Here is a 26,188-nt window from a genome sequence, read left to right on the forward strand (position 1 = left end):
TTGTAGATATGCCAGATGTACAGAGGTCTCCTAGTTATGCCAAGGAGCATGGTCGCAGGTGGGAGAGGCCACACCTTAGATGTATCCCAGTAGCATAGGGAGGAGGCCACAGATTCTCTAGGACAATGGCAGTAGCAACACAAGGCAGTAAGGGTATAATTGGAGGCATGGGTTGTGCATCATCTGGGGAGTGGTGGCCACAAGACTTGTTTAGAGGACTTTGTAATTTTTCTTTTGGTTCTTTTGGCTTTCTTATTTGAAATATCATTTGTACTAACAACCTTGTTTCTAATAATGTTGTTTTGTTTTCTTTGCAACACTCCATTACAAACTGTGATGCCACACGTTTGGAGACTTGATATGCAGAGAGACAGTCTCATTGCACTTATCGATCGATTGTACATGCGGGGTGGCCTAGCAAGTCAATCCTTATTCTTGTCTCTATAGTCATTAGTTTTTTTTGTGATGCATTATGTGTAGTCGACTAATGTTTGGCTATTCATTTTGCAGAGTCTATTCAACACTCCGTTGCAACAGGAGAAGCTTTCAAATGGCAAGGATTTGTAGCATGTGCTTGAATTCTTGGGGTGCATATCATTTTCTTTTTTGATCCAATGATCCATGAAAGCCTTTTACATATAGCATTTCTTAGATATACTTATCATCCCTTTGTGTAAAATCGCACTTTGCGATATTTATAGATAGATTTTCATGTTTGTTTTGGCTCTCCTCTCCATGGTTCCATGTAATTTCATGAGTTGGCATCACAAGTCTTATACTTATTTTACGAGTTATTAATCGCCTTGATGATGATTGCACATCCAATATGTAATTACTTCACAAAATATTATCTAGTACATGGTGTTGTGGGTGGCAGGCTACCAAATTTTTTTCTCTATAGTTGTGGCTATTAGTGTCCCTCATTTGCTACACATGTCACTATCCTAGTCACCATTTTTATTAGAAAGCATCACTATTTCCATCACTATTAGTGTCTCTATTAGCATCACTTTTTGCGATACTAATAGCGACACATATAGAAATGCTATGTGAAGAATTTGTAGAGATGCTTATGCCAATGCTTTTAGCAATTGCAAGAATATTTTTTTAAAATGAATATTTGCATCGCTTTGAACATCAGTATGTGGCTTGTATCTTGTAGTGATGGTGCCAAGCATGAAAAAAAGTCAACATGAGGACAAGGGGATATGAGGGCACATTGTATAAACATTCAAAGTTGTCAGCTACTTAGAGCTAGAATCTTTGAAAATGAAAGGACAATGTGGGACCAAGCTTGGACACACATGACTTTGAGTATTTTATGAAATACTCTAATAACTCTTTCATATGGTATATATATTTGATTCTCTTTTTCTTCTCTCTTATTTTTTTTTTCATTTCATGCATGTCACTTTTTCTAGCCCATTAACTATGATACTCTCCCTTTTATTATTTTGAGTTTCATAAATGGTACATGTATGAAAAAAGCTTTGGTCACCAAAAGAAGAAAATATAATAATATATTGGTTCACGAAAGGATTCGTAACAAATGCTATATCTATAATGATGGAGATTTGATACTCTTCTCAATTATTATTCAAAGTTGTTTTCTCCATGGATCTCTCTCCAAAGCAAGCTTTCATACTCTTTTGGAGGATGGCATATATTTTAAGAAGTACATAAACCTTTTCATATTCTCTCTACTCAAAACCTTGTAAAACTATCTATTTCATATTGTAAAGCATCACATTATATTAGTAATGCACATCCACAACTCTCTTTCACATTTTTCAACATTTGAAATTTATATTCTTTTTTCTTATTATTTTATTTGAGAAGCTTGACTATGAAGACTTATGCACACAAAATAACAAAATGCATTATGAAAGGAGACTCCATGCACTACCTTACACTGCCTAGTACATTATCCAATTTGGGGCTTTGATCAATTAATATTATACTTTATTAATTGAGATTAATAGATAATGTAATTTAGCTAAGTGCTTATAAAAGGAGACCCTTGAGCTTTCAAGGAGGAGATATACATACTCCACTCTACCACCATTCTCACTACCTCTATTCTCTTTCTCTCCTTCACTACTTCCCTATCCCTCTCTACTCCACTACCCTATTCCCCACTTCATCACACACACCATCTCCCTCTCCCTCTTCCCCCATCCATCTTTCAACTTCATCACCTTGATTATCCCCCACTTCATCATACTCTCATCCTCTCCTACTCTTATACATGTCCTCTCTTATTCTCAATCTCTCCATTACCCTCTTCATTCCCATCCCCCTCTCCCTCTTCCCCCATCTATCTTTCAACTTCATCACCTTTCTTATCCCCCACTTCATCATACTCTCATCCTCTCTTATTCTCAATCTCTCCGTTACCCCCGTCATTCCCATTCCACTATCCCAAACACCTTTGCACCATCATTCTCTCCACCCTTCTATTAGATATGCTCAATGCCCTACCATCGTAAGGTTCCACCAATGATCCATGCTGCTCCAAGTTGTAAGGCCCCCATTATGAGGAGAAGCCATTTGTGAGCTTGGATACTCATAGGTCCTAACTTGTATATTAGATGAGGTCTATGTGACATGATGGCCAAAAGGTTACAGTTGCAAATCTAGTCTTTGGGCTAGATAGAGTAGTTAAAGCTGGTAGCAACTCGAGGTACACTGCATTGAGTTGCAGGATAAGGAAGTTATTAAGAACCCCCTATTTTGGGTCCGAGGACCATAGAAGTAGCCCTTGGCTAGGGGTAGTAAATATTACCTAGAATATTCCTTGGTCAACTATTGGAAGTACACATGAAAGGTCAACAAACATATGTACATATGGAAGGTCATCCATTATGACCCCCTTCATAGACTTTAAAAGGTAGACTCCACATCTTTCATGATTTATCCTTTCACCCCACAAGTGACATTCTAGTTAGCCTTAAGCTCTTCACCTATCTTTTATCTAGATCACTATCTAAGCTTCACATTGGAAGTGTATAGGTAGATAGAGCCATCTTTGTATTTTCTTGTTTGGAGTTAAAAAGATTTTTTATTCTCCATTTATTTACTATATACTCTCTTTTTCTATCTCTTCCTCAAATTCTATTCAATGTGTTGTGTAATTTTTACATGGTATCAGAGCCCAAGGAACTCTAGGGGTTGAAGAGTATTTGTGAGACAAAGGCTTTAATAGCAAGGAGGAGCATTATCGACTTCTACAAGTGGTTTTGGTGCATCAAGAAGTAGTTCTAGAAGCAATGCTTGTATACTGACTATTCAAACACTAAGCATTCATCCACCAACCTTTAACAAAGGCAAGTTACATGGTACAAACTATACTTTTTGTGGAAGTTTAAAATTGCTACAATCCTTGATTATTATGAGCTCCTAGAGATGGTGCTAGGGACTAGCCTAGAACTAGAATCAACCCTTAATCCATCAAATTCGAGTGTGATGATTCCTCTGAATGCAGATCTTCTACAAGCTTGGAAATGGAGGAATGCACATGCATTGTGTGCCTTCATTGCAAGTTGTTCTTATAGTATTTTAACTTTAATTCATCATACAACCAAGGCATCAGAAGTGTGGACTCTATTGAGAAGTCGATGCGAAATAGGAATGAGAACTGGATTTTAGGAGCTGATTTTAGAAGCATTTGAGGCCAATTTTGGAGCAAGAAGTACTCGGGAAGCACCAAAGACCAAATTTTCATGAAAAATCAAACGGTGGCCAATGGTCACAAGTTGGAGTTTTTCTAGATGCATTTCGATGTCAGGGATCTAAGCAAGTCTCGATTCATCGATCAAAGGTCATTTGACCCCCCATTTAATCCCTGCAAGGTTTGGGATTAGGATTCGAGAGCCAAAAAGTGCCAGGTTGGTCCCAAGATTATAGTTTTCAATGTCGCAAAGCCATCTATCCAGATGGATCTCGAATCCGAGTCCGTTTTCCCACTCAAAATTGAAATATCCACTTGTGGGACAGTGTGAACACAAAAAGCAGCTGAACTAGTTATTTTAAAGAGTTTTAACCGTAAGCTTGATAAAAGCCTCAAAACTAATTAAAAACTAACGAATATGGAGGGGGAGAGGGCCCAAATATTTTTGCACCCTCGCAAAATCTGATCGGTGCCTCTCTTATTCATATCCTTCTAGAGAGAGAGAGAGAGAGAGAGAGAGAGAGAGAGAGAGAGAGAGAGAGAGAGAGAGAGAGAGAGAGAGAGAGAGAGAGAGAGAGAGAGAGAGAGAGAGAGAGAGAGAGAGAGAGAGAGAAAGAGAAATTATTGATCAAATTAGAAAGAGGAAGGATGTGGCTGTAATCTTGTCCATTTTCATGGAGGATTAAGAAATCTAATTTTTTAGTCTCTCTCTCGTCTCTCTCTTTGCGGTTGTTTGTATGCTGATTCAAGAGAGAAGGGGGAGGGTTGTGATGACAAATCCATAGCAAATGATGATGCTGGAGTGATGGAGCAAGTATATTAGGCTCAGAGAGTGCATCATTGGCAAAGAAGAAGCGTCAGTGGCCTCCCATCTATGAGATACACGGCTCAAAATCAGGATTTCTATGCGTAAGTGAGCGATTCTTTTGTTTTATGGAAAATGATTGAAGAAAGTGCTTGATTTTATTTGTTCTTGATTTCTCATGTTGGATTCTCTCTAAAATATGAAAGAAAATCAGAAAATTCAATGACATAATGATTTCTCGCAAAACACGCAAAACCCGTAAGTTGCGGTTTTTCTAAAAATGATGAAATTTGGGATTTTTGTTGACTGTTTTGGAGTCATATGGGATAAAAATTGATATGAAAATGATGTTTAGTGTCCTTGATCAGTAACAACTCATAAATTTGAAATATCTCATTTTTTGTTTTTCCACTTAAAAAAGTAGAAAAAATTACATTTTATGTTCATGAGCATATAACAAAGATGGAGCATGAGGATCAAGCCTCAGTTAAGCCTTGTTTCTATGTTCTACTATGTTTTTATGTATTTTTATATGAAAAATTACATAAAAATGAACCCTACCCCTACCCAACAAATGCAAAACCTAAACGGTAGGAGGAAAAAGGGTTTTTAAGAGTGGTTAGTTGCTGAAAATGATTCAAAATATGATTTATTTGTCTATGCATAACATATAGGACATACTATTATTTGAATTAAGGAGACTATAGCATGAAGAAATTCGGTGCTAGTCTCTAGCAACACCGCACGTGCGATTAGTTGGAAAATCATTGAAGGGTTTTTTTTGCACTTCACCTAGCTAGTTTCTAATGACAAAATGATTGAGCACAATGGTCATCCACATTTCAATTGAGTATAAGATGGTATCAAATCTAGATATATTGCAATTGTTTTTCGAACAGATGACCTACATGGAGTGTGCAAGGAAACTGGAGCTATAGGGTAGATGAACGGTTTCTTGGGGCAAGCTTGGTAAGAAAATATCAAATATTCTGGATCGTTCAACATATATAAGAGTAGAGATTGTTCGTGTGTTTTTTATCTTAAAGTAGTGCATCAAGGGGCCAATGGTAATTTATGAGATCTATACTTCTTCACTCATTAGTTCTTTGTTGCTATTTAACGAGAGAGAGAGAGAGAGAGAGAGAGAGAGAGAGAGAGAGAGAGAGAGAGAGAGTGTGTGTGTGTGTAATATCTCGCCGTGAGACATCCCCCTTAAAAATAAAATTTAAACGAAATTTTTTAATGTCCCCCTCCCTAGTGGCACCACCAGGAGCAGCTGGCAGAGGGAGGGGGAGCTTAACATGTAGTCGACTTAGGCAAAGGGAGAGATTGCGATGGCGAGGGAGTATTGACATGGTGGCGGTGGAGCTGCTGAGGCACAAAGGCATGCAGATGATGATGGAGGGGGGAAGGCCACATGGCCAAGCACCCCCGCTCCCCTTGGGTATATCAAGGCCGTGGCCACTTGGAGGGCCAAGGATCCCCCCGCTCCCCCCCCCCGATCATGCAGAATAGCTGGTGGGTGGGGGAAAGACCACCACTCCATGTCGGCCCCTAATAATCCCCCCCCCCCCCCCCCTCGAGCAAAGGAGGGCCTTAGCACCTCTTGTCCCCTTGGCTACTGTGGAAGAGAGAGAGGGGGGGAGAGAGAGGAGAGAAGAAGAGGAGGAGAAGAATAAGAGCAGGAGAGAGAGGGAGAAGAAGAGAAGAAGAGAAGAAGAGTAAGAGAGAGGGAGAGAGAGAGAGGAGAGAAGAAGAGAAGGAGGAGAAGAAGAAGGGAAGTAGAAGAAGGAGAGAGAGAGAGAGAGAGAGAGAAGAAGAAGAAGAGGGAAAGAGAGAGAGAGAGAGAGAAAGAGAGAGGGAGAGAGATTCTTTCCCTTCCCCTCCGAAGAGGGTGGCCACACGTATCTCTTTTCCCCCCGTAGCCGCAAACCTATATCCGTCTCGTGGGATTATCCCCCACTCACAAGCACAACTCTCTTCCCAATCGGCCCGACTAATCGAGCACAAGGTGTGGGAGCCTTATGCGACTCGCAAAGATCAAGGATGGCCCCCAAGCGAAAAATGAAGCGTGTGGATGGAAACCCCACAATGAGCAACGAAGACTCAGGCGAGGATGTCACTGCCCATCCAAACACACTACCAGTTGTATGTAACGTATTTTCAGATTGATAAATGCTTACTTTGATTCTCACATGAGATGCATTAGACCCATGTTATGCCATACGGGAATAAGATATTAAAAATGATAAACTGCATTGCAAGTGTTTGAAGAAGGATTGAATTTTCCAAATGTGCGTGTCAAAAGAAGTCGATTGTATTTAGATACCATGCAATGAATTCATAAATAACATTTAAGGCTTCAAGCATGTCCTCCCAATAGTAGGTGCATTTTCCTCTCTTTGAAGGTATATATTGCAACTTGCATGCCTGAAGGATTGCATGGCAAACAACTTAGTCTAGAAAAGAATCATTATCAAAGCTCTAGACCATTGTCCAAGCTCTCATTAATAGCTTATGTTTGATAGATTGGGAGTCTTGATGTTGTGCATAGTTAACACAAACGACAATCATGATGGCTAAAACTGAGATGCCTTGAGATCCGTCCAATAGCTATGATGTTATCAATCCTATTCAGGAACTGGAATGGATACAAACAACTCTAGGCCTCAGTGGCAAATGAAGAGCTCAAGAGTTAGGAAGCCCTAAGTCAAAGGAAAGATCGATGCTTTTGTACTTGTCAGGAAGAAGGTTCGGCTATCAATCAAAGTAAGGGATTTCTAAAACTCATGTCTTGAGCAATGTTGAAACTTTGACATATGTCCTAGCTGAATGGAGGAAGTGTTAAGTAAATTTTTCATGGAATCCCAAGGGGGAGAGCAAATACGCGATGGAAAGGTTAACATGACTATTTCTACAATATTTGGAAAAGGATACCATTGTTTAGTTGATTGATCAAATAATGTCCTAAATGCTTTTGCATTAAACTGATTGTTGGAATGTGATCTGGATGATTATTCCAAGTGCTTGTGTTTCATGGTAAATGCATGGTAGGGGTCTATAATGACAAATTGCCATGGGAATAAATGAATGTTATCTTGGAAGATGATAATATGGATGATTGTCTTGATTATGCTTGATTCTTAATGGGATTAATTAAGGAAGGATATTTTGCACTGGTGGATCATCTCCAAGGTCATGCCCCGTTTCAACCTGAGAGGGCATTGCTTGATTCACAAGCCAAAGTTCGAGTGGTGAAATGGCCAACCAAGGAAGTTGTGTCTCACTCCTAGGTCGCTTGGGGTCAGTGGAGCTTTGGACACCCCTTGCCTAGTTTGAAATGGAGTTGTAGACTATTGTGAGCCCAACGTCTAAGGTGTTGGAAGATTCTATTCTAGATAATTGATGGAAATTATGGTGCCATGTGATTTGGACCATGGACTTCTGTTGGACAGAAGGGCTACATAATTTCTATTGTATGGGCATGAGACAAATATTAACTCAAAGATAAGTTAAGGAACTTATTTGTCAAAATGTTCGATTGCTATTCCACAAGCGAGCTATGACAAGCTTCAAGGCTCGAGCGACAAGCGGGCTGCGTCAAGCACTGATGAGACAATAGACTCAACAGCTTGTTACTTGAGCACGCGGTGCATCTGCCATCAACGTAGCACTAAGCCCGCAGAGGAGGAAATGCAGAACTTGGAAACACCCATGGCCTTGGCTCCCTAAGCTCCAGCCCTAGCATAGTCATGTAGCTTCCAGGCCCGCAGAGGAGGAAAGGTGGAACTTGGAAATGCCCATGGCCCTAGTCTCCCCCAAGCTCTAGCCCTAGTGCACTACATAGTCACATAGCCTGCAAGCCCACAAGAGAAGAGAGTCCTCAGCGATGTTGAACAGTCGAGGACTTGAGAATCCTCAAACCTTTTGAGAGAGAGAGAGAGAGAGGTACAAAAACCAGTGAATGAAGAATGAAGAGCTAATTATTAGTAGCTTATAGGTAAGTCCATTAACTTTACAAATCAGTGATCACACATGTACAAATGTATAACCCAAGGTGGCAAGGAGTCAGGATCACTGCTAGGTTGTTGTAGTTATATGTATTTTTATATTGAAAGTTGTAATTTGAGTTAGCATTTCTACTTCGAAGGTTGAGTTTTTTTTTCAATTTTCTTTAGACACGATACTAGAATTTTACACTTCCAATATGGAAGGCCATGTGCTTGAAAAGCACTTCTCTTAAATGTCACATAAAGAATTAGTCTTTTAAAGAAGGGCCAAGACCCGTTTGAAAGGTGTTGCAACCTTCAGCGTTGAAGGCTGGTTTTACGGTTTGCCGGGACACAGTCGGGAAAACCGAAGAATCTAAAAACAAAGGTTATTAATCTGCCGTCGGCAGGCCCACACGGGCTAGTTACAACAGCTTAACGAGGAGATATGCCAGCTGGACTCGGAAAGTAACGTTCAACGCCGCCCCGCTGTCCTCCTCTCTCGAATACGACAACAGGCGTAGCGTCCATCCGAGCCACTCTCAAGTTGTCCTCCTCTCTCTATTAACGACAACAAGCGTAGCATCTATCCGAGCCGCTCATGCCGTCGTGCCAACTGTCTCCCCCCCCCCCCCCCCCCCCCCAACGTATAGAAAAACGAGCTATTTCCCTTACCAGGTACTGAGGCCATCGCGATGGTGAGAATTAAGGAAGGACTAGCAGGGCCTGTGCTTCTTCTTCTCCTTCTAGCGACAGGCCAGGTCACCGCCATGGCCGTCACTTTCCAGGTCACAGACCTCGCTACATCTACGCCCGGTGGCCGGCGTTTCGACGCCGCTGTCGGCCTCTCTCAGGCTGCCTCGATGCTCCAATCCGCGCACGCATTCATCGACGACTCCCTGTACTCCAATCAGAGCACGCCACGGAAGCCCGTCGCCACTGTCAACTTCACCGTCGACATTGACGTCAGCGGTGGCAGCTTCGTCGCCTATACGGTCCAAGACAACACTACCGCCAACATCCACCTCAGCGACGCCTACGTGGCCAACTATGCTGGCACCAGCGCTGACGTGGCGCGCGAGGTGGAGGGCATCCTCTACCACGAATCCACGCATGTGTGGCAGTGGGATGGGCAGGGCACAGCACCCAGCGGCCTGATCGAAGGCATCGCCGACTACATCCGCTTGACTGCCAGCCTGGCGCCGTCCCATTGGGTGGGACCCGGCGCAGGTGAGACGTGGGATCAGGGGTACGACGTCACTGCCTACTTCCTCCAGTACTGCGAGGGCCTGCAGCCTGGCTTCGTCCAAGCTGTCAATGCCAAGCTGGCAGTGTCCGCCTGGAGCTTGGATTACTTCCCTCAACTTCTTCACAAGACCGTCCATCAGCTTTGGGCCGATTACAAGTCCAAATATGCCTAGTCATCCAAACCTCAAACCACCTCACATCACACATGCCTTCAAATTTGCTGGGAGGCTAGAATTTCACTTGATTTCGATGGGCTTCTCATTTGTCGATTTCTGTACCTCGATGATCTTCATCCTCTCCTAGGCTGTTTCGTTGATAGCATGCTCTTTTCAGAGTTCAACATAGCAAGAAGTCTATAAATGATGCTCTCATGTTTCAATCTTGTTGACATGTGGAGCGAGGGCAATAATATAGCAATAAGAGATCACATATGGAGCGAGGGTCACTGATGTGAATCATGTGGACTCAATGTGATTGAGATTTCCCCTAGTAAGAAGGGTAATAATTAGGATCCCAAGTACGTATTGCAACCGGATACACAATATCCTTTTTAAAGTAAAAATAAATTGCAAGTTATTAAGCGCTCATTGAGAGAGAGAGAGAGAGAGAGAGAGAGAGGTATTTCATGGAGGAGAAGAGAGACCAAGAGTTAGAGGGCCGATATGTGCCCATGGTCTAGCTACTAGTTTATATCTCACGGCATGCTCATCACATGTGCTCATGAATGGAGTGTGCATTCCTCAAACAACTTCTTTGTCCACTTAGGTTATACCTCATCATCACTTTTTCTACATTGTTAATTATTCTTTCCCTCTCTTGTTTCATAATCAATAGGGATTTGACAATCTAAAAATCCCACAATAAGTGTTTGAGACTCTCCTCAAAGAGAAGGGTATTGGAGGGAGGGAGGGAGAGAGAGAGAGAGAGAGAGAGAGAGAGAGAGAGAGAGAGAGAGAGAGAAAGCGAGAGAGAGAGAGAGAGAGAGAGAATGTGTCTGTGAGAGACAGAGATTAGAGCAAGAGAGAAAGGTTCTAGGAAGAGTAGAGCGAGAGCAAGAGATAGAGGGTCAATTCATGGTCATGGTTTGGCCACTAGTTTTTACCACATTGCCTACTTGTCTCACCAATGCTTGTGCAATGTGCATTGCATTTAGCTTATTAGTCCACTTAGGTTTATAATTTTCCTCTTGTTTCTTAATTAATAGGGATTTGATCATCTAAAAACCCCACAATAACTATTTGAGGCTCTACATCTACTCGTGGCAAAGAGGATAGAGTGATCACACTTGAATCTAGTTAGATAGCCTATCCTTCAAAGGGATCTTGCACATTTGAACCACATGAAGAGAAAGAAATTCGAGTGAAAGAGAGGGTGACCCCCTAGATAAATTTGATACTCTTCATTCATGTGAGTGTGGATTTGTAAAGAAATGGTATGGCTACAATGGCATTGATGGGTGAAGGGATAAGAGTAAGAAGCCCTTAATGAGCTATAGACAATTTATTAAAATTCATCCTATTGTTATGCTTACTCAATAGATAAGCTCTCAACCAAGAAGAAAGAAACTATAACAACGTCCTACAAACAACCATGATAGGCACGGTTCTTGAAGGACAATAAGGAAGGAGATAAAGAGGAGGAGAGATGCTTGCAAAAGGATAGGCCAATAGAGAAGAAATGTGACTCACAAAGATAAGCAACATTGTAGACATTTGATACAATTGGGTTTCAACCTAGCCTCTAGTCCCCCCCTCTCTCTCTCTCTCTCTCTCTCTCTCTCTCTCTCTCTCATGCTCCAACATAATTGAAGTTTCTCCTTTCAATTCTCTCTCTCTTCCTCTCACTTTGTTCCACTCTTCTTCCTCTCATGGGTGTTCCATGTTTCAGTCTCCACAGTAACCCATCCTCTTGTACTTTAATCTCACTTTTATGACCAATCTAAATAAAGTAGTTCTTTGGACTCCTTGTTGGAATTTGACTCAGAATTCAATTGCCCTAAAGTGAGTGGGGTGATCAAGGCAACCATCTTATATAATTATTCCCAGAGTCACCCACCAAGTCGGAGGGGCCGTTTTGTTGGATGACAAAAATAATTCAAGGTGTGTAATTAAAATATATATATATAAATCTAGTTCATTCCACTAATTTAGTTGTCAAAAATGTGTGCTAGCAAGTTGGACCTTATCCAATCACATCACGACAATAGCTTTCACTGTACTAGCATCGTGTTAGGAACCCTCTTCCTTGAAGGTGCTAGTAAGGTAAGTGTGGGGTGATATTTTCCCCACTCACCTTAAATCTGTAGGTGACGAAGGGATAGTGGGGAAAGGGTCACCACTCCCCTCACTATCCCTTAGTATGATCCAGCTCTCAATTCTTACTTGCCTATTCTAAGCACTCTTTCCACTGCAAGAATGTGGTGATGTTAAATATTTTTGGTGGAGATGACATGCTTACTTTTTCCCAACCATGAGTATGCTAAATTCACCAAGGCAAAAGCCAATATCCTCCACATATGCAAATGCTCAAGTGTACCTTGAATATCATGGACAATAGTACCCATTAGATTCAATGCTAATAGCCACTTCAAATATAATGATACAAATTCATCATACAAACTAGCCCCTCATCGACCTCATGACCAACCAAAGCTATACTCAACAAAATACTAACAACAAGGTTTGGCCAAAATCCTTCTCAGCACTACCAACATGGATCGACCATTTTATCAATGGCCAATAAAGACACAAGCCCTATGAGAGTGGATTTTAAAGCCATGACACTATAAGGATATAGGGGAATAATGATAGCCATTTTCGATGCAAATTAGCAGCGTTGCTATTTATAGTGACAATACTCATACGAAAAAAGTGGGCCAAAACCCGAGCGCGGCATTTTGAGCAAAAGAGCCAAAGATGGAGCGAAAGAGAGCGAACTACATCGTGTGATTGGGAGGGAGAGGGAGAGAAAGAGAGAGAATGAGAGCTTCTCACCGCCTGCCGCCATTTGGGAGGAAGAGGAGAAAGTGCACAAAGAGTGAAGAGGAGCTACCGTCGCGAAGAGGAATTGTCAAATCCATCCTCAAGCCTTTGCGGTGAGTGCATTGCTCCCTCTTGGTTTGTTTTTTTTTCTCCTTTTCTTTTGTTTGTTTTTGTTAAAAATGATGTGTACTGAGGGAGAAAGAGAGGAAATGAGAGAGGGAGAGGAAGAGAGGAAAAGAAAGAAAGAACAAGAGAGAGAGAGAGGGAATAGACATAAAACATAATAAAGAAAGAAAGAAAGAGGGACGGAGAGAGGAGAAGGAATGGATAAAAAACAAAGAGAGTGTAAGATCTTGTTCTTTAATTTCTTCTTTTCTTCTTTTCTTGTTTGTAGTAGTAGTGGTGGTGGTGGTGGTGGTGGTGGTGGTAGTGGTAGTGGTAGTGGTAGTGGTAGTGGTAGTGGTAGTGGTAGTGGTAGAGAGAAAAAGAGATGTTTTGTTAAAGGTGCACCTTGGGTGTGTTCGACCACTTGTCGAATCAACCACTTGTCAGATCCCATGCATATTTTCAAGAATGTGGGTAGCTTACTATGGGACCACATCACAGGAAAGAGAGACATTGTAGAGGCATGAATGGATTTGAAGGAGGTAGGCAAGATGGAGGCGCTTTGGCCGTAGTTGAGTGTTGATGGTCGCTTCAGCTACCTTGTGCTTCTTGGGTTTTGTCCACTAAAGAAGCGTGCATTGTGAAGCAAATTATCAAGGCTATCCACATTCCGATGGGTATGATGTGTTCTCTCAAGTCCGCATTTTCTAAAGACGGCCAATTATCAGGGCTAAAATCCCATGATTGGCATAAGGTATGCCAAGTTTGTACTACGAATGGATTGTAAGTGGCCTGCCTATTTTGCTATTTGGAGTCTAGTCATTGTTCGTAATGCTTCTTCATTTGTGGGCAGTTTGTACTACCGATCGTGATCTCGGGATGCCTTAATCCATAAATATGTAGGGTGATTTACATGTTATCAAATTTAGTACAATGGATCTCACAAAAAGAGATAAAGACATCCTCTATTGAATCTGTAATGTGGGGAGCAGTGGAGACTGTCTGTCTCTTTGAGGAGTACTTGCTCACCAGCATGCTCACGATACAAACCCACCTCCTGGTACATCTTGTAGAGGAAGTGGAGATTGCATGACTTGTCCATATGTGATGGATGTTCTTCTTGGAGTGCTTCATGAAAACCTTGAAAGGCTTTGTGTGACAATGAGCTCAACCACAAGGTAGCATGGCTGAAGGTTGGTTGGTGTTTGAGGCGCTAGTGCATATTTCACAGTGGATACCAACAGTGGATTTCGACAATAGTATGCTATGGTCGTTGAAGGATGATGATAGATTGACCGGAGATGTGGTGGTTAGAAATGGGGTAGAAAAAAGGATGGATGCTGCAAGGGAGGAGAAAGTGAATCGTTTTTGTATGTTGCGTCATTCCTCCATGGAGACATGGCTCACTAGATATAAGCAAGCCAAGAAAGATCGAGAAGAAGCGCAATCTGAATTTCAACGTAGTACGCGCCATCGACTGATTCGATACCCTAAGGGCATGGAGGAGATGCCGTGGTTTATGTCAACACGATGGTTGCATGAAGCTTTGACCACAGCATCTCACGAAGGGGCAGAGGTCTCAACTGAGGAGTGGAAATTCTCAAGGGGATGTAGTCCAAAGCTGACGATGTGTTTAGGATTTGTCATATCTAGATTTTATATGGAAAAACTAATTAACTACTTCAATGTACATTACAAAATATACACTGCAGCATGACCATACGGATGGCATTTCCACGTGAAGCATATCGACAAAATGCGCTCCACAACAAATTGTGGTATCATGGCAAAGTTCGAGCAAGAGAGCCGATGATGAGCAATGGATGCAAACACCATTATAGATGAGATGGAGTATTTTGGAAACTTACAAAGTATTATCCTGGTGGATTTGGACGGTATTTTCACGTGGATCGTATTGACAAAATGTGCTCCACAACAGATTGTGGTATCATGGCAAAGTTCGAACAAGAGAGCCAATGACGAGCAATGGATCCAAACAACGTTATAGATGAGATGGAGTATTTTGAAAACTTACAAAGTATTATAATGGTGGATTACCATAGCTTCTCCATGATCCTATTGGATGTGTGCGCATTGGTTCAAAGTGGTACTTGAAGGAGCTGGGTCAATAGTTCAATGAGGTCCATCTAGATTTCTCGAAATAGATTCCAAAAAAAGATGGATGGATTTGTGCAACACGTTTGTATTGCAGGCCCATTGTGAATATGTGCATAAACTCATGTTTTTTTAAATTTTATTACGACATGATACATGTCACAAAAGTTAAATGTCTCTTGTACGTGGTTTTGAACATGTAATTTTCTATCCAAACCCCCGACAATCTCAATGGTGGTATGTTGTACCTTCAGCTCCTTGAAGTGCAAGAGTATATGAGGAGAGCAATGTTCTCAATGTAGATGAGTATGTAGAAGAGCCAAAATCGGGTAACAATGATGGAAATACAGAAGTCCAAGAATTCTTTGAGAACGAGGTGGACTTATCCTTTTGTGGTGACTTATCTATTGACCTTCCAATGTATGTTGACTTGTGTCAGGAGATTGACATGCGACCATAGGGTACTTCATACTTGGAGCATCCACCTACTCAATTCATTGATGAATCACTTATAAGGGCACATAAGATATGCGTTTTAAGTAAGATCATTTTTTAAAGATTTATATTATCGTGCTTTGCTTGATTTATATTGATTATGCTAACATCAATTTTTGTCTATGTAGGTGATCTGTGTGGATATTTGGATCCGCACAATGAGTTGAGGAATAAGCAATGTGAAGCTACAGGAGATCTTCACACGTATGTCTACAGATAAGATGACACGATTCAGAGATATGGCGGACTAGGAGCTATCTCGGACACCATTAGGCCATTCTGTTAGATCTACTTTGGTGCACTCTAATGTATCAGTTTTCAGTAGGTGAGGTCGGCACTCTAGACTTGGACCTAATGAAGGGAGTGGTTCTAGTGGATGTTTCCGAGACGTGGATGCAGTGAGCCCGCGGTCGGCTCGGGATACAGGTGCTACTCCTCGCTCTTATGTAGGTTTGAGAGAGCATGGCTCAGGTGGTTATTGTGGAGGTACCGATGTAATGTCTCTATCTCATTGTTCTACTAGAATTGCATCACCTATGGGATTTGTCACAACTGTGGGGACATCTACTCCAGTCACTCTAGTTTTTGCTCAGCCATCCACCGCAGGTGGCACCCCTATGGGTGCTACTCTAATAGATACAACTCCCATAGGTACACCAGATGTACAAGGGTTTCCTGGATATGCCCAGGAGCATGGTCGCATGTGGGAGAGGACACATCTTAGGCATACCCCAAAAGGGTATGGATACCTTGAAATGATAGGACAAGAGCTGTCATCATGAATGATGAGGGGAGGAGGGTGATGGCTCGTATGAGAGAGTTATACCAACAAGTTTTTTGGCACAACGTATTGGATCATTGGAATAACATACCGGAGAGGAGCAAGGACTACATAGCAGCATCCTTGCATGAGGAGTTTTCGATACCCATTGTAGTAAATACATTTTCCACTAGCTAGATGATGGAGTGCATGCGTGCGTACGTGTCACACAGACGATCGAATGCATGTAAGGCACTTAAGAGTGGGGCCTCAGAGCCCAAGTGGCTAGACATAGATGATTGCTGATGCCAACTCAAGGAGGAGGCTGTAGATTCTCTAAGATGTTTGAGACAGTAGCCTAAGACGGCGAGGGCACAATTGGAGGCAGAAGTGGTCCATCATCTTGGGAGTGGTGGCCATAGGATTTATCTGGAGAACTTTGTAAGTTTTTCCTTTGTTGTGCTTGCTTATTTTTTTGCAATATCCCTTGTACTGACAGTCGTGTTTCTAACAACTGTATTTTTTTTTCTTTGGAGCACTCCATTACAAACCGCGATCCCACCGACCTAGAGACTTGATATACAGAGAGACATAGTCTCACTGCATTGATCTACCGATTGGATGGACGCAGCCTAATAAGTCACTAATCTTTCTTTTCCATAGTTACTAATTTTAATTAAAATGCATTATTGTGTGGTGGACTGATGTGTGGTTGTTTTTTTTTTTGCAGAGTCCGTTCAATACTCCTTTGCGACGGGACGAGCTTTTGGATGGCGAGGACCTATAGCTCGTCCTTGGATTCATGGAGTGTACATCCTCTTCTTTTTTGGTCATGTGATTTATATTGACATTTTCTATGCACTATGTTATTATCATCCTTTATATCTTTCCATCATTCTACCGCCACTTTCATTACGTGATCTTGTATTTATTTTATGTATCAGTCTTATGGATTCAAGTACACTTTAAATTTGTTTTCCCTATAGCCGTCGCTATTAGTGTCGCAAATTTACTACAAACATCACAGTTAGCATCACAAATCGTCACTATAGCAATGATTATAGCGATGGTTCTATGACATCACTAATACCGATGTTTTTTGTGATGACGTGGACAAAATTTTTTATGAACATTTTTATCACTTTGAACATTGGTATGAGGCATGTATCTTGTAGTGTTATTTAAGTGGTAAAAGACCCTAAGATGCATAAAAGAGACATTTTTAGCGCAAAATGAAATGATTACAGATCAAGGAGTTGGAGTTTTTCTAGATGCATTTTGACACCGAGAATCCAATGCAAGTGTCTATTTGTCAATTGGAGTTTTTTTGACTCCACATTTAATGGTGACAAGGTTTGGCATTATGAAGCATCTATTGGATCCGAAGCCAAAAAACATGTGACTGAGGCTAAGGTGATAAATATTGATGCCAGAAATTCATTCGTCCAATTGGATCACAATTTGGAGATTGTTTGTCTCCTCAATCAGGAGGGCACCACTTTGCGCAAGTGTGAAACTGTTAGTGAACTAGTTGTTTGTTAGGTTAAGGGTAACACTTGATTAAGAAGAGAAAAGCATGCACAACTTTACAAAGTATGAAATTGTCAAAGTAAACTAGTTATTTGTTGGGTCAAGTGTAAAGCTTGACTAAGAAGAGGAAAACATACAAGAAATGAAATGCTAGGGGAGGGGGGGGAGTATTTTTCGGTGCCTTCTACTTTACCCCTAAAAAAATGGTTTTTTTGGGCCGGTGATGAGTCCCTTCGCACTCGTAGGCATTGACTGTACAATTTTTAGCTCTCCATCACTCCAATTTGTATAATAAATTATGTAGTTTTTAGCAATATCAAATTTCAGTCTTTCTCTCTTGTCATGAATGTGGTTCATATGGATTGAGAGAATGAAGGGGAATGGGTGCTCGTTGGTGACAAAATACGAGGAATAGATTAAAAAGTACCAAGGAAGCATCAATGGCTATAAACGAGCATCAACGGGGCGGCTTTTCGTTCTTGAAATATAATGGAGTGCAGTGCGTATGCAATTTTATGAGTAAGTGAGCTCCTTGGTTTTATGATGCATATTAGTTTTCGATGGTTAAAATTAGTTTCTAGTATTTGAAAATAGTTCATTCTATTATAAATATCAACATGAAAAATAAGTCTTAATCATTTATGCACTTTCTTTAAAACACAAAACACGTAAAAGTGTAACTTTATGCAAAATCATCAATTTTATGAGTTTTATCATGGTAAATTTTGTTTCCATGGAGAAAAATCAGGAGTAATAATAAATCTCAATATTATTAAGTTTTTTGCATTAATAAAGACAAAAAATAAAAAAATTAATTACTAATAATTGTTAAAAAATAAATAAATATGAGTTTTATTTGAGAAAAAAAATAGATATCATGTGTAAAAAATTATGGAAAATTAGAGTTGTATTTGTGCAAGTATAGTGGAGGTAGAACATGAGGATTTGCCTCATCTTACCCCCAATTGTACATTTTATTGCATATTTATTGCTTACATTATGAATAAATATACATGGAAACACCTCTTCACCGACCCATCACAAGCAAAACCCTAAACCCTAGGAAGAGAGGGGTTTGATGTGCTGAATATGGTTCAAAATTTGATTTTTTTGTTGCACTTTTCATATAGATTTTCATCTTACTTAAGTATTAAGAGGTATAGTGGCGGCAGGAAGTAGTCTGGCACTACTTTATTATCACAACAAAGTTGTTAATGAAAGAAAATCATAGAAAGAATGTTTGTCATATTCACAATGCTGATTTTGTTTAAGTAAAATGTTTGTGCACTCAAACTTATCCACTTTACATTGCATTGCATCAACATGGTATAAAGAGAACTATCTCCTAGTGGATACATAACACTTGGTTTCAAACTATTGACCCACGATGAGTGTGAGGCTCCCTATGGTGTAAGTTTAGTTTAATTGTTTCCTTGGGGGACTGATTTGTTGAGGAATATACTATCTCTTGGAACAAATATTGTGAAGAGTAACTTTTTGCGTATGTGTTATATGTTGAGACAACACATCTTGGGGCCAATCCTTGGGATGTAAAAAAGCCGTAGTGGAGCCACATCGATAAGCTGGGGAATGCTCCCTTTGTTTATGTTATGAGGTGCTAGCCACTTAAATGTTTGGGTACTCCCTCTTCTTGGAGTTGGGAAGAGCATCACATTGGCCTACAATCTAGAGATTGTATCAACAAACACATTCTTTCAATAAATGAGTTCATAGTGTCTATATAATCTTGGCTATGAGGCCGTGGGGTTGTGTGGGTGAGTATAGAAGGCCCAACTAGAGACTTAGAGCTAGTGTTGCCCATTCTCGGTCCTGACAGATGGTGTGTTTTTCCGAGAGCTACCAATAAGTAGCGGTTCCTTAACCTAAGTTAAATAGAGACTAGTTAATCACAAAGAGCATGGAGATATACCCATTATGTTTTTATAAACATCATCAGGCCAAGATCCAAAAACAAGAAAGATCCAAAAGGACTGGATGGTAGGCTAAAATCTTAGGAGATATTCCCCTCAATGTAGCAGTGTGATACACTTGTGAGGGAGATGTCTCAGTGACCTTAGTGCTACAAATAGTCCATTAGAAGGAGGAGGAAGCTCTAGTGCTCCCCTTAGCCCAATAAGTCAACCCACTTCAAGTAGGGTTGTAGTGACACCATTTCAAACTCCTATAGAAAATTTGGTTGTCGTTATGGCATAACCTATTTCAATTCTTACAGGAACATTGGATTTTCCAACTTTAGGTTTTCCTCTACCCATCTTTAATGGGTTAGCAGAGAAGGATACAGAGCTTCACGTCAATGACTCTAGAAACTCATGTTTAATTGCGGAATAAAAAATGAGAGACATTTAATGATGTTTAACATGACCCTAAAAGGAAGGACTGCAATGTGGTATCAGCGCTTAGAAGTTGGTACCATAACCACAATTGTTTTATTTTATACAGTCTTTCAAAGGAAATTTGATCCTGAGAGAGGTGGACCATATTGTCTACATGTGCTAAATGTGACATGTTAAAAGCATCATGAAAATGCTTAAGCATATGCCAAGAAGATGAAAGAGGTCTTTCACAAATTCCAAGCCTCTATTCCTATCCTAACAACAATATTTCTTGCATGGATTGGATTTGAATATCCAAGTGTAGTTAAGTAGAGTCCCTCTAGCGAATATATATACTGCTATAACTCGAGGAGCAGAAGAAGTAGAGTCCCACTTACAAGCAGCATGCATGGAGGAAAAATCTAAATTCAAGCCTTAGTTCTTGAAATAATTTGGGATTGATTAGTGGAGATCAAGGCGCAATCACTACCCCTGTGACCAACCCAAATGGTAGAGGAAGCATGATGAAAAATGTGCCTTTGTTCTAGCTCCTTTAAATGTTGTTAAAAGCTAACAACTTGCCAAAGACCTCCTTTTGTGAACAAAGGGTCAATACAAGTAGCACCCCCTTTGCAAGTTGTGCAACCTAGTAGGGGTTAGCTCTTAAAGCCATTGGTTATGAGTCCTTTGTATCAAACATTGTAGATGAAGTAAAATATATGATGAAACATTATACGGATATGATCACTTAGCAATACTACCAAATTGCCATAGATGTTAATTTTTTAAAGTGTCAATAAAATTTGATAGGTACTAGAAAGTGTAATGATGTGGGCCGTCATGATTCAACTGTAAGTGGTGTGGTGGGCAGCATTTTCCTTGTAATTGTCCTAATGTCAAATACGATATATGCAGGAAGTCTTGTCACTTAGCCACTACTTATTCCAGTAATGTTAGTTTTCTCCAGCAAGATAGTCAACAACCTAGGCATGTGAACCATCTTGCGAATAATGAGAATACCAAAGGAGAGGTCCCTAAGAAAATTTTGCAAAGGGGTAAAGCCACACTTGAGGAAATACCTAGCGAGGTAAGTCTGGTTGAAATTTTGCTAATCATAGTGAGAGTTTACCTCCTAATAATGCTAGGGGAGTAACTAGTGTTTAGAAATTGAAAGATGATTAGAAAGATGACTCTAGTACAAGCAAAATTAACCCTAAACCTATAGGATGAGAAGAAGGTGTTGGATACCTAGGTGGGTCCTCTTAAAAGTGATAGTATTTTAAAGGAGCCTCTAGTCAAAAGAAAATGAAAATTGAAAGAAAAGAAGGGTACTAAGATTATCAAGAAGCCAAAAGAGTAGCTGTGTGGAAATAGAAGAGACTAATAACAAACTTCCATGAGTTTGACCTAGCAAACATGCTATGTGAAGTCAAATAGGATGTGATTCTGCTACAACTAATCCAACATCACTAAACATTCGTAAGGAGTTCAATAAAATCCCACGAATGGGTCATGTCGTAGAAGCTTTTGGTGTCTATGGAGTGGGTAGTTAATGGTGGGATCATGTAGAGAAGCATTGTCCTAGGGTATAGGAATATGTTGATGGAATCCTAATAGAAAATGCAATGGTGAGCCTCAGCTCACCATCCGTAAACATTATGAGTATGTATTTATTAGAGAGAATGAATCTATCAATCCAAAAGAATATCACAATGGTTTTAAAAATGATTGATGATAACCTAAGGCAACCAGAAGAAATGATAGCCCAAGTACATGATGTGACGGTTGCTAATATTGAGTGCATCCTTGACTTCCATGCTATTTGATTCACTAAGAGGCCAAGCTATTAGTTGTTGCTTGGATGCTTGTGGATATTACATTCCAATTGTTTGTTGGATATCCTAGATGGTTGACTAGTTTTTGGGCATGGGTTAAAGAGAATACTTCTGGATGCATAACCTGAGTGCCTGTTGGATCATTACCTCCCACTACAAAATGGGAGGCACTTAAGGAAATATCAATTGTTGAAACCTCAAGTTCCATTGATTCTGAAGAGGGTTCTACTACTATTGAGAAGGTTTATGAAGTATGTGTAAACGAGCCAACAGAGACAAAGGACAGGATTCATAATGTTGATGTGATAGAGATGGATCTTGGGACTCCCAATGATCCTCTCCCCATTAAACTTAGAATTATATTATTTTCTAATGAGTGTGTAGATTATGAGGTGCTCTTACAGGAGTTCAAGGATATATTTGCATGGAATTATGATGAATTGAAGGGGATTCCCCCCTTTTTTGCTATGCATATGATCCCAAAGATAGTAAGATAGTGAGACAAAAGGTTTGGCATATGCCTTTTGAGCTAACAGAGTCTCATTTTGAGAAATTGATGCATTTAAGAAAGCTGGTCTAATCTTTCCCATTGAATATATAAAATGGTGTTCACTAGTGGTAATAATAATGAAAAAGAAGAATCAAATCCATCTATGTGTTGATTCTAAGAAATTGAACAAGTAGATGGTGAAGGAATATTACCCTCTACTCTTTATCAATCAAATTTTAGATTAGTTGTGAGGGCCGCAGATATACTCTTTTATGGATTGTTTTGTGGGTTATAATCAGATGGCCATAACTGAAGAGGATAAGTTAAAGATAACATTCATTATAGTTTTTTATACTTTTGTGTACAATGTGATGGCTTTTAGCTTATGTAATGCTCTTGGGTCTTGGTAAAGAACGAATGACAAGACATTTGTCGATATATCATGAAGGTTTTCATAGATGATTTGGGGGTAGCTACCATGACTCGGCATAGACAATTGTTAATTATTCTATGTGCATGCTTTGAGTGATATCATGAGTATTGCATAGGGTTGAATCCTCGAAAGTGTATATTCAGGGTGCCTTATGGTTTGCTATTGGGTCATATTGTGAGTATGGCTCATATTGCCAATGATCTTGAAAGTGGGGTTATCATTGTGGCCCTAAGTCCACTCACTTGCCCTAAGTAATTTCCCGATTTTATTTCATCCATGGGGTACTATTGTCGATCCATTAATGCATTGGCTAAACTTTCATTACCCTTGACAAATATTTTGTCTCACAGCCATGTTTCTGAATAGATAGAAGCATGTAAAGTAGCATTTGAAGATGTTAAAATGAAATTATCCAAAGTGTTTCTTTTAAAGATCCAAAAAGGGATGAGGTTTTCTATATATTAATGGCTGCAACAAGGCGTAGTATTAGTTGTTGCCTATCCCAAATTTGGGAGTCACAACTTTATCATCCTATTGCATTCGCAAGCCAAAAGTTGGAAATTTTAGAGCTTCATATTACAACTATTTGAAAAATGTTTTCTTGGCTATGGTATTTACTACCAAGAAGTTCAAACACTATATTCTTTATGAGAAGGTGGTGTCCTTCACCAAGGTAGAGGGTGTGGGAGCTTTCGCTCAACCGCCAAGACCCTCGGACCACTTATTGTTTCAAGCGTTCCAAGTCGAGCACTAATGGCTACCTCTCACATAGCCGACGCGCCATCCATATCTACGGGTGTAGTGAGCTTACCTCCATGCCGATCGAGTTACCTCCTCTCCCGTGCACTCTGGTAGCTCCATGATCCAAGTGCAAGCTTCAAGCAATCTCCATCCTCAAGCTTCACATTCCAAGCTCCATCGCTACCAGCAAGACAAGAGAAGAGAAGAGAAGAGAAGAAGAGATGAGAAGATAGAGAGCTTCTCCTCCCCAGTCCCTCACCCTCACACACTCACACACTCACTCCCTCACACTCTCACACTCCCTCTCTCAAGCATAAGCTCAAGCAAGCAAGAAGAAGAAGAAGAAGAAGAAGAGGAGAGCCACTTTTGGCCACACACAAGAATGAGCTTCTCATTCACTTTTCAACTTTATATACAAAACCCTAAATCCCTTTTGGGTGGTCATCCCCTTTTCCCCTTTTTTACATGGCCGGCCGTGGCCTAGGCCCTTTTTCCCATTGTCCTTCTATCTTCCTAGCTTCCTTTCCACCGCCCGTCTACATTTACAAATTGCACGGGTGAGAGCCGGTGCTCCTTGAATTAAACTATGATGCGCTTGCGCTCTTTTACTAAAGTATTGACTTGCGCTTTTCCTTGCATGCCTTTCTCCCTTATTTAGGACTTTTCTCCTTGTCCATCTTTGTCTTCCATTTTTCTTTTCCTTGGCCTTTGTCTTTGTCTTCTGCTTTAGGTTTTTCATATTTTTCACCTTCGTTCGTTTGAGGGTTAACATTACCCCCTCCTAGACGAGTGCCAGTCCCATGGCACTCACCGTCGTAGGTAGCAGGCTTTAGCATGCACCGAGGACGTGGGTGGAAAGGACGTCTGTTGGTTGCCATGGTGGAGTATTGGGAGTGGTGGGGAGGAAGGTCATTGGGGGCACGTTGATGGTTTAGATGGCTGGTGGAAGGGCTATTCTCTGTAGGGATTGCACTGATGGAGTACAAGTGGCGATTTGTTGGGGATTCTGCACATGACAATTCTTGGCGGGCTTGCAGGATGATAAAGGATAGGAATTCAGAGTTGAGTGTCGATAAAAAGCAAACGACACCTTCATTGGTGTCATCAATACCTATAATTGAAAACCTCTCATAGGTGGTCTCTCCCTAGGGGTAGTGCTAGTCTTCTCTATTGTGCACAAGACATAGTTTAATTAGTTTGGGAGATAGGTTGAAATCTAAGCAAGCTGAGAGTATTGTCTTGCACTTGAGGACCCAAACTGTGTATATATTTTGGTGCATATATTATGTGAGTGCTCGTGCATACTTAGCTATTACGTAGTTAGAAGACTGCGGGATGGTTTCTCATAACAATGTGGATGAAGCAAAGTTGTCCATATTGAGAAGAAGTACACATGAAGGTGTATGCGACATCCTTTGCATTGTGACTGCACGACATACATAATTGAACACAAGGGCACTGCACTATCGGTACTGGTAGCTGTTGGACCTGTGTGATGAGGACATTGTACTTTTCATGGCCATTCGTGTAGTGCTTACCACAATTGATTGCAATGGTATTAAGGCAGAGTGCAAGAGGAAATCGTGTGAGTGGGTCAAAGTGACATGTCTAATCCAAAGGCGAGACAAGCTCCCTAGGTATGTCCTAACCTTGATGTGCCCTAAACTATTGTGGGTGATGCTAGGGGGCTAGAGGACTAGGGACGGAGCCAGTCGACCAAGGTCATTGGATGCACCTAATTTTGAGGACCCTTAGGTGCTGTGTTGTGATCGTGGGTGCTTCTTATTGTTTCATTCTTTTGTTTTCTTTCTTTTTCTTTCTTTCTTTCTTTCTTTCTTTTTCTGTTTTCTTTTTTGTTTCTTTTTCTTATGGCTTTCTTTCTTTCTTTCTTTCTTCTCTTTTTTTTTAAAGACTTTGCCTGAGTACAACCATTGCAATATGTTGAGGCTACCAGCCTTTCAATGGGTTGGGAAATGTCAAGCTTCGAAGGCTCAGGAAATGGATATTATAGTGATGATTGTGCCCTATCCTCACTGTTAGAGAAGCAGTTGTTGAGATGGGGAGATATACTTGAGATACTGCAAACCTCTTTGCGACATGCGATGTTGGTACAATTGAGGTAATAACCATCATGAGCCCACTATAGAGCTTGACCCAGGAAGAGAGTGTAGCCCATGACTATGCTTTGGTTCTTGCGATGTGGGCACTCACAAGGGTGATTTTTTGTGTTTGGCAGCGTGGCTTTGTCATGGTTCTTTGTGAGGTTGGTGGTCTTGCAGTGGCTTGGGCATTGAACACGTTTGCATGAAGACCTGTGTCATCCTGCATCCACTTGTCACTTCATGAGAGTATATGCAAGTCGCATGCGTCAAGTACAATGAACAAATGCAATCATGTCAGGATATAACTTTTTCAAAATCCTATGATGCTGATTGCGATGCCTATTCTAGTGCTTGTTAAAGATGTGGCATATATTAGCGATAGGTAAGGAAAGTGTGTACAAGTGGGGAGCCTGCCCCTTTAATCATCAAAAGACAAAAAGTTATGGCAAGATGGCTTGTTAAGTTGCTTGTATATCATAGGGGACTACTCGATTTACACGAGGCGGGGTGAGTCTAGGTTGTCAAGCGATTGAGGCTCTACCTGGTGAGGGGCTCT

General features: G+C 40.7%; 1 protein-coding gene across 1 annotated transcript; it reads left to right on the forward strand.

Moving 5' to 3' along the window:
* Nucleotides 1-9,134: 9,134 nt before the first annotated feature.
* LOC148027659 (uncharacterized) lies at nt 9,135-10,298 on the forward strand. The gene has a single exon (XM_087688931.1). It carries the CDS (start codon nt 9,160-9,162, stop codon nt 9,883-9,885), a length of 726 nt encoding a protein of 241 aa, XP_087545057.1. The 5' UTR covers nt 9,135-9,159; the 3' UTR covers nt 9,886-10,298.
* The last annotated feature ends 15,890 nt before the right edge of the window (nt 10,299-26,188 follow it).

This window comes from Lygodium microphyllum, chromosome 12, assembly GCF_053477565.2.
Source record: "Lygodium microphyllum isolate KBCC chromosome 12, Lygodium_microphyllum_v1.1.10, whole genome shotgun sequence".
NCBI classification, from domain to species: domain Eukaryota; kingdom Viridiplantae; phylum Streptophyta; class Polypodiopsida; order Schizaeales; family Lygodiaceae; genus Lygodium; species Lygodium microphyllum.

Coding starts and splice junctions, on each gene's coding strand:
- LOC148027659 (XM_087688931.1), top strand. CDS start 9,160: ATGGTGAGAATTAAGGAAGGACTAGCAGGGCCTGTGCTTCTTCTTCTC.